The 10,119-nt window shown below is 46.2% G+C and overlaps 1 protein-coding gene across 1 annotated transcript in view; it reads left to right on the forward strand.

Annotated features, from left to right (window-relative positions):
• The window catches only part of LOC124805650 (15-hydroxyprostaglandin dehydrogenase [NAD(+)]-like), a 64,324-nt gene extending 57,664 nt beyond the window's left edge, over positions 1–6,660 (forward strand). Inside the window, exons 5-6 of the mRNA XM_047266216.1 lie at positions 4,239–4,390; positions 6,531–6,660. Of these exons, the coding sequence (XP_047122172.1) occupies positions 4,239–4,390; positions 6,531–6,660 (282 nt within the window). The remainder of the gene's footprint in view (positions 1–4,238; positions 4,391–6,530) is intronic.
• Positions 6,661–10,119: the final 3,459 nt, after the last annotated feature.

The raw sequence follows: 10,119 nt of genomic DNA on the forward strand, positions 1-10,119 counted from the left end.
AAAACCGATACGATTGATGCTTTATATGCGGTTTTTGGCCTCAGAGCAATTAAACACCGATGTGATTGATGCTTTATATGCGTTTTTGGCCCCAGGACAATTAAACCCGATGTAAGTGATGCTTTTTATGCGGTTCTTGGCCTCAGGACAATTAAAACCGATTTTTTCCGTCCGATGTGATATGACCTTGCCGTGGTGGATGGCCTTACGTACACCCATGCACACTGAGTAGTACAATTAGTTTAACGTCAAACGTACATCTTAGGCATTGCTATATGATTCATTTGTCATTTGTAGTCGACCACTATTAAATAATCATGCTTATAGTGCCACCTATTGCTACATTTTGTAACTATTTATTTTTCTTCTCCCATACGTTTTCCCCCTTCTCCAATAATATTCAGTTCCAATTTGACGTCATTCTGACCAGTGGTGTTATTTCTACAGCGGTTTGAAAGTTTAACTTTAATTGTAATCACCAAGTACATTTTCCTAAACATATCGGCATGAAAAACTGCCCTAAGCCCCAGTTGTTGTAAGATGGTTAATTTTTTCTGAATCCCATCTTCAAGCGGTAAGTTCATTGAACGATGTACCGTAAACTGGAAAAACGCTTTGTTCTGTACATAGGGACGACACTAATAATTGTTACTCAATGTGTTAGTAGATGTATTCTTACTTACGTTTGTATTCGATGTCAATGTACTCCTCTTTATCAGAAAAGATGGTCTTGCTATTGCCAGTCTACAGTTTAAATTCTCTTTACTTTTGCCGTTTTTACATATTTTGCAGCTCCAAATAGCAAAACACTCGTACAGTACCCAACGTCTCATTTTCTAATCTAATTCCCTCACCGTCATCTGACTTAATTCGATTACACTGCTCCAGTTGTGTTTTATTTTCACAAATGTTTATGTTATAATCCCCGTTCAAGACACAACGCATCACGTACAATTGATATTCCAAGTCGTTTGACATATCTATAACAATTGCTGGAATGACTTCATCTGAAGGACATTTAGCGCATTATACAGGGATTCACAGTCTGACAGGGAATTTTAAAGTACCTCCAACTATGATACCGAGCAGTTTTCGAAATAAGATGGTCCTCTCTATAAATGTCCGCTATTTCAAACTGCAGAAAATGTGCTGACAATTTCCATTGTGATAATCTGTCCTACTTTCATTTCCCCTAACCTTTATTTGGCGTGGCGGACATGAATAAAGATACCCTCCTCGTCCTCGTCACTTAGCGTTTGTGGCGGCTCGTCATCACAAACGGCTTGTATAAAACGTCTGAGGAATATAAATTCGCAGTAAATACAGTATGAGTCAAGAGGAAAGATACATCCTCTGAGAGGTGATAGTAGTGATGATTCTGTCCAGAAAACTTCAAATGAACATATGTAATTTTCTTAAGCCTATCAGACATACAGCTGTCTCATGACCGTCTTCACCAGCAGTCGCATGCCAGTACAACAAAGCAACATTAGGCTACACAGTGTTGTCTTTATTGACCATTTCAAAGCGCACGTCACTTGTGCATGGTGGGGCGCCGTGTAACAACGTCCAGATAACCGTCTTAGTGGAGTATGGTATCTTGAGTGCCGTTAAATGGTTTTACCAGAATACCTGGAGCATATTCCTTTGCAACACGACGTCGTATGTACTTTGCGCACGACGGAGCTGCTGCTCACTCCTTACGACCAGTGGCACAGTGACGCAGGTCCCCATTGAGTTACTTCTTGGTCTCTGAGGTCAGCTGGTCATACTCCATTAGATTACTGTTTGTGGGGTTTGCTTAAGAGTCAGGTTTGCAAACGCAGACTGGACGCAGAGGAGGAACTTCTCGTTCGCATTTTACGTGTGTGTGCTCAACTAAAGCACCACACGAGTGAACTCAGATCGGCAACGCAGCAACTGTTTATAAACTCTGCGAAATGCATTGTAGTTGATGGTGAACTTTCTCAACTTATTTTGTGAGGAAATGTACACAGATAAACGAAACATAAGATCACAGTGTTTCATTTACTATCACCTACGGTTGCTCGTGGTCTCGCGGTAGCGTTCTCGCTTCCCGACGACGGGGTCCCGGGTTCGATTTCCGGCGGGGTCAGGGATTTTTCCTGCCTCGGGATGACTGGATGTTGTTGTGTCGTTTTCATCATCAGCATTTATCCCCAATACGGTCGGAGGAAGGCAATGGCAAATCACCTCCACTAGGACTTTGCCTAGTACGGCGGTGCGGGTCTCCCGCGTTGTTCCCCTACGCTCCGTCACGGAGTATGGGACTTCATCATCATCATCATCATAGCGGTTGTCGTATTCCCCAGTGTTTCCGTCACTTTCTTCGTAAGCTGCTAGGAACAGGACATATGTTTTGTTCAGAATCACTAAAACCATCACCACTTGAACTTTCCTCTTGACTCACCCGGTATTTATAACACCAAATTACATCGTTAGTCTATTCAGTTGACAGATTACAGTCAATATGTAGAATAATACGCATGCAGTTTCTGCAGTAAAGAATATTTCAATGGAAAAAGTCAATTGAAGCCATTGTTATTTTTAAGTTCCTGTCCTTTAGAACACAAGCACAATAGTTACACAACAACCAGTCCACGAGCGAAGAAAATCTCCAACCGGCGGGAATCGGACCCTGGCCCGCTTGCACGATAGACAAACACGTTACCACTCAGCTACGTAGGCGGACGTCTGTGGGGTAATGGTAGCCCATGCTTCTTTAAGAACCGAAACCAGAGAAGGCACCGATGTTGGACGGTTAGATCTGGAGTGAAGTCGAGTTGTAACTCATCCCAAACGTGCTCCATTGGGTTCAGGTCGGGAATCTGGGCAGGCCAGTCGTTTCAGGATTGTTATTGTCCATAATAAATTGCCTGACAGATGCTGATTTATGATAAGGTGCCTTGTAATGCTGATGCAGTTACCGTCTCCGAACTGTTTCTCTACTGTACGCAATACGCGATGGAGTAAACCTTGTCCAAATCGTCCCGGACTTGGCGTTTGCTTAAGCGCAGGGACCACACGCTAACGACGGAAAACACCCCCACACTGTAACGGCACTTCCGTTGTACCTCAATGTGGGCACTACTGATTATAGCGTGTTGCGTTCTCCAGGCATTCGCCTAACCCATACCCATTCATCGGTTTGCGACAAGGTGTAGCCTGATTCATCGTTCCAAACCACTCGTTTACATTCGCCCAGTGTCCAGTGGCATCGCTCTTACACCACTGCCGGCCGGAGTGGCCAAGCAGTTCTAGGCGCTTCAGTCTGGAACCGCGCGAGCGCTACGGTAGCCGGTTCGAATCGTGCCTCGGGCATGGATGTGTGTGATGTCCTTAGGTTAGTTAGGTTTAAGTAGTTCTACGTTCTAGGGGACTGATGACCTCAGATGTTAAGTCTCATAGTGCTCAGAGCCATTTGAACCATTTTCTTCTTACACCACCTCTCAAGCGTCGCTTAGCACTGACAACAGAAGTGTGTGGCTTCTAAGGAACCGCTTGACCACTGCAGTGAATTGATTTTAAACTCCCTGCGCACAGTCAATGAGCTAGCTGGACTGCTGGTCTCACGTTGGAACTCACGAGTGAATTCTTCCGCTGATACCATGCATGCTGTAAAACATTATCCTACGCAATGCTCAGTGGTCCCTGTCGGTGATCACATGAGGTTGCTTGGTCTTGATTTAGCTGTGGATGTTCCTTCGGGTTTCTACTTCACAGTCGACGTGGAGAGCTTATGATTGGTTCCAAAGTCACTGGTGAATTTCTTACCCAGGTCATATACAATGGTTAGCCACGTTCGGGCCGCGTGGAGTAGCCGCATGGTCCGGGGCGCCTTGCCACGGTTCGTGCAGCTCCCCCCGTCGGAGGTTCGAGTCCTCCCTCGGGCATGGGTGTGTGTGTTGTCCTTAGCATAAGTTAGATTAAGTAGCGCGTAAACCTAGGGAGCGATGACTTCAGCAGTTTGTTCCCGTAGGAAGTTACCACAATTTTTTTCCCCACGTTCGAAGATATTGATCTTTCCTGATTGACCCATTCTCCTGTTACTGCTTCTCTGCTGACAACACATTAGTCCCCACTTGTTTTTATACTGGCAGGTCCACCTCTCGTGACATCTTTTGGTCAATTCAGTGTTACATGAGGGTGTCCAGATTATTTCGATCAGATAGTAGAATTTTGCCTCTGTCGATTGTCCGGTTTGCTCTCTGTTGCAGATGCCATACCACTGGGAACGTACGGGAGTGCGCGTCATGGCCATATGCCCTGGCGTGACGGAGACGCCGATGCTGGCTGGGGCAAGAGGCCCTCAGATGTCCTCCATGGCCCAAATGGCCGCCCTGGAGGTGGCAGCGCTGCCACTGCAGAAGTGAGTGCCGCCGTCTGCTCCTACATAAACGCACTCTTAACTACACTGAAGCGCCAAAGAAACTGGTATAGGCAAGCGTAATCAAACACAGAGATATGTAAACAGGCAGAATAGGGCGCTACGGTCACCAAGCCATACATAAGACAACAAGTGTCTGCCGCAATTGTTAGATCGGTTCTGCAGCTACAATGGCAGATTATCAAGATGTAAGTTGGTTTCAACGTGGTGTTATTGTCGGCGCACGAGCGAAGGGACACAGCATCTCCGAGGTAGCGATGAAGTGGGGATTTTCCCGTACGACCATTTCACGAGTCTACCATGAATATTAAGAACCCTATAAAACATCAAATCTCTGACATCTCTGCAGTCGGAAAAAAGGTCCTGCAAGAATGGGACCAACGAAAATTGAAGACACTCGTTCAACATGACAGGAGTGCAATCCTTCCGCAAACTGCTGTAGATTTCAGTGCTGGGCCATGAACAAATGTCAACCTGATATCCATTCAACGAAATATCATCGGTATGGGCTTTCGGAACCGAATGCCCACTCGTGTACCCTTGATGAATGCACGACACATAGTTTCACGCTTGTCTAGGCCCGTCAACTCCGACATTGGACTGTTGGTAACTGGAAACATGTTGCCTGGTCGGACGAGTCCCGTTTCAAATTGTATCGAGCGGACGAACGTGTATGAAGACAACCTTATGAACCCATAGACCCTACATGTCAGCAGGGTACTGTTCAAGCTGGTGGAGGCTCTGTAATGGTGTGGGGCGTGTGCAGTTGGACTGATATGGAATCGCTGATACGTCTAGATACAACTCTGACAGGTGACACGTACGTAAGCATCCTGTCTGACCAACTGCATCCATTCATGTCCATTGTGCATTCCGACGGACTTGGGTAATTCTATCAGGACAATGTGACACCCCACACGTCCAGAATTGCTACAGAGTGGCTCCAGGAACACTCTTCTGAGTTTAAACACTTCCGCTGGCCACCAAACTCCCCAGAGATGAACATTATGGAGCGTACCTTTGATACTGTGCAACGTGCTGCTCAGAAGAGGTGTCCACCCCCTCGTACTCTTATGGATTTGTGGGCAGCCCTGCAGCATTCATTATGTCAGTTCGCTCCAGTTCTACTTTAGAATATTAGTCAGGTTTATCAGTTTCTTTGGCTCTTCTGTGTATACACTGAGGTGACAAAAGTCATGGGATACCTCCCAAAATCGTGTCGTACCTTCGTTTTCCCTGTGTAGTGTAGTAACTCGATATGATTCAACAAGTTGTTGGAAGCCCCCGGCAGAAATACTGATCCACGTTGCCTCTATAGCCGTCCATAACTGCGAAAGTGTTGCTGGTGCAGGATTTTGCGCTCGAACTGACCTCTCGATTTCTCGATTAAGTCCCATAAATGTTTGATGGGATTGATGTCGGGTGATCTGGTGACAAAATCATTCGCTCGAATTGTCCATTGTCTTTGGTGAGAGGTAATGTCTGAATTTTGGTATTCTTGACCATTGTTGACACTTTGAATTTCGAAATATTGAATTCCCTAACGATTTTCGAAACGGAAAGTCCCATGCGTCTAGCTCCAACTGCTATTCCGCGTTCAAAGTCTCTTAATTCCCATCGTGCGGCCATAATCAGGTCGTAAACCTTTTCATATGAATCAGCTGAGTACAAATGACAGTTCCGCCTGTGCACTGTCCTTTTGTACCTAATGTACGCGACACTACCGCCATCTGCATATGTGCATCTTGCTGTCCCATGACTTTATCACCTCGATGTAGTTACAGCTTTTTCAAGAGAAAATTCATAATTACTACAAACAAAAAGTAAGTTAATCCAAAATATTTTACGCTCAGTTTTCACACTAATAGTTTCTTTCGTCCTCACTAGTGGCTGCGGTCTCTTTGGGCCGACACACTGCATATCCTGAGCACTTGATCTCAGCCTCAATGTTGGAAACCTTTTCTGGGAACGAGCAGTTTACCCCTTTCCAGCCCTTCTGGTTTTTCAGATGTAGAAACACTCCTACCAACTTCCGTTTATGTCGCAGTACTCCTTCTCGGTGTTGCGATTTATTTCCGTCAGTGTATAACGCTCAGAACTAAGCAGTGTCGTTTGTTGTCAGGCCAGACGCCGTGGCACGAGCGGCAGTGGAGGTGCTGCGGCGAGGAGAGAACGGCTCTCTGTGGGTGTCTGAGGGCGGGCAGCCGGCCTACCAGGTGGCCATCCCTGCCCGCGAGCAGATGCGGGTCTGACCGCAGCCGCCGTCCAGCGGCTCTCGTGCTCAAGTGGCCACAGCGCGCCGACCGACGTTCCGCTTGCCTTAAACTGTGCTTCCCGTTATCTCAATGTCTGCACACTTAACTGATTCCTAGGTTACGTAACTCTTCGTGTGAGTTTTCTTCCATACCTGTTCTCTACGATACTTTCCTGGCCATGTTACTAAATCATGCGGAAGAAATGAATACAGGCAGGAATTTTGCTCAGATATTGTTAAGAATTTGTCATATACAATGTGTCCAGAAATGAATATAGACAGGAATTTTGCTCAGAGATTGTTAAGAATTTGTCCTATACAGAGTGGCCATAAAGTACCGCTATCATTTCAAAAAATTATAACTTGTAAACTATAAGATACAGAACATTATGGTTTGCTGTAAAACGTTTCCAGCTCTCAAAGTTGTTTCTTTCTGTTTCGCCACAATTTCAGTGCATGCCTCACAAGTCGCTCGTAGGACAACAAGGCAATATTCGGTTTCTGTTCATGTACACCTCAGCATAGCAGTATCAACAGTTCCAAATGATCGCTTCACTGTTTCGTGCACGAAGGGTAGGCATGTCACTGACTGACGTGTATACGTGATCCTTGACAAAACCGCACACAAACAAGTCTAACGGCGTAGCACCAGGAGAGCGCGGTATGGCCTTTGACACTGCCTGTCTCTTTGAAGTTTTTAAACCACCTCTTTTTTTTTTTTTTTTTTGCTAGTTATGCCTTCGCATACTGGCGTCGATAACTCCGCGATACCGTTGAAACAGATTTGGATTCTGCATATCAGATGGCACATTGCGTCTTCTTTTACTCTATCACCATTTCCGTGCGCTCCAAAACAAATCTGCAACACACGATGAAGGAAAAAAGAACACTGAAGTCTACTAAAAGTTTTACAACAAACCATGCTTTTCTGTCTCCAATAGTTGCCAAGTTATGATTTTTTGAAATGATAGTAGAACTAAATGGGCATCCTACTCCTTAACAGTAAGTCCCACTACAACCATCATATTGATGTTAAAGCCTCTCATAGTAGTCCATTAATTTTAAGTCCACTGTATAATTAACGAACACGTAAGTACATCATTCAATACAAAAAGTTACTTAACTCATCCCAAAACTTATAAGTTCGTCTGTACTGTTTTATATCCAAATGTGTTTAGGCGTAGATAAGAGTCAAACATATGTATCAAGTTACTCCAAGTGATGCTGTAGTGTAATGTAAATATATATATATATATATAAGGTTTCCTATGCGTTTCAGATGCTAAATAAAGTTTCTAGGAAATTTTGACTAATAATACACACTGTTTTCCTTAGAATGAATCTCTTATGTATATTTTTAAAGTGAATATGAAATTCAACGTAGGTATAATAGATGACAGATAGACTGTAAGACAGTTAAAGCGAGACGTAAAGTTCTGTGCTCCCATTTTCTGATTTTAAGTAGGTGCACCAACTACTAAAACAGCGAAACAGTGATGTGTGCAAAAATATACACTCAACTCCACATTTCTGATGATTTTCAACAATTAGAGAAGGTGAGTTCAACGAAAAATGGTTCAAATGGCTCTGAGCACTATGGGACTTAACATCTGTGGTCATCAGTCCCCTAGAACTTAGAACTACTTAAACCTAACTAACCTAAGGACATCACACACATCCATGCCCAAGGCAGGATTCGAACCTGCGACCGTAGCAGTCGCGCGGTTCCGGACTGAGCGCCTAGAACCGCTAGACCACCGCGGCCGGCCTAAGTTCAATGAAGAAATCATCGTTAATCTATATATAATATTACTTCTCATAATACAGCACACTATTACTAGTGAAGACAAATTCACCTCTGAATCATTTACGGCTCAAGTACTTCCAGCCAGCCGCAACACTTCATGAATATCTCATGAGGACAGCAGATTTCATTTAGCGCACTTTTAGTATCAACACTTAACAGACCGAAGCACTCGAACAAATGTTGTTCATGGAATTAATAATGAAGTTTGTTGGTTAGTTATTCACAGATTCTATAACCCGTAATTGTAAACTCTTGCTATAATACACTCCTGGAAATGGAAAAAAGAACACATTGACACCGGTGTGTCAGACCCACCATACTTGCTCCGGACACTGCGAGAGGGCTGTACAAGCAATGATCACACGCACGGCACAGCGGACACACCAGGAACCGCGGTGTTGGCCGTCGAATGGCGCTAGCTGCGCAGCATTTGTGCACCGCCGCCGTCAGTGTCAGCCAGTTTGCCGTGGCATACGGAGCTCCATCGCAGTCTTTAACACTGGTAGCATGCCGCGACAGCGTGGACGTGAACCGTATGTGCGCGAGGGCGTATAGTGGGCATGCGGGAGGCCGGGTGGACGTACCGCCGAATTGCTCAACACGTGGGGCGTGAGGTCTCCACAGTACATCGATGTTGTCGCCAGTGGTCGGCGGAAGGTGCACGTGCCCGTCGACCTGGGACCGGACCGCAGCGACGCACGGATGCACGCCAAGACCGTAGGATCCTACGCAGTGCCGTAGGGGACCGCACCGCCACTTCCCAGCAAATTAGGGACACTGTTGCTCCTGGGGTATCGGCGAGGACCATTCGCAACCGTCTCCATGAAGCTGGGCTACGGTCCCGCACACCGTTAGGCCGTCTTCCGCTCGCGCCCCAACATCGTGCAGCCCGCCTCCAGTGGTGTCGCGACAGGCGTGAATGGAGGGACGAATGGAGACGTGTCGTCTTCAGCGATGAGAGTCGCTTCTGCCTTGGTGCCAATGATGGTCGTATGCGTGTTTGGCGCCGTGCAGGTGAGCGCCACAATCAGGACTGCATACGACCGAGGCACACAGGGCCAACACCCGGCATCAATGGATTGGGGAGCGATCTCCTACACTGGCCGTACACCACTGGTGATCGTCGAGTGGACACTGAATAGTGCACGGTACATCCAAACCGTCATCGAACCCATCGTTCTACCATTCCTAGACCGGCAAGGGAACTTGCTGTTCCAACAGGACAATGCACGTCCGCATGTATCCCGTGCCACCCAACGTGCTCTAGAAGGTGTAAGTCAACTACCCTGGCCAGCAAGATCTCCGGATCTGTCCCCCATTGAGCATGTTTGGGACTGGATGAAGCGTCGTCTCACGCGGTCTGCACGTCCAGCACGAACGCTGGTCCAACTGAGGCGCCAGGTGGAAATGGCATGGCAAGCCGTTACACAGGACTACATCCAGCATCTATACGATCGTCTCCATGGGAGAATAGCAGCCTGCATTGCTGCGAAAGGTGGATATACGGTGTACTAGTGCCTACATTGTGCATGCTCTGTTGCCTGTGTCTATGTGCCTGTGGTTCTGTCAGTGTGATCATGTGATGTATCTGACCCCAGGAATGTGTCAATAAAGTTTCCCCTTCCTGGGACAATGAATTCACGGTGTTCT

The sequence above is a fragment of the Schistocerca piceifrons genome, chromosome 7 (genome assembly GCF_021461385.2).
Source record: "Schistocerca piceifrons isolate TAMUIC-IGC-003096 chromosome 7, iqSchPice1.1, whole genome shotgun sequence".
Classification (NCBI taxonomy): Eukaryota; Metazoa; Arthropoda; class Insecta; order Orthoptera; family Acrididae; genus Schistocerca; species Schistocerca piceifrons.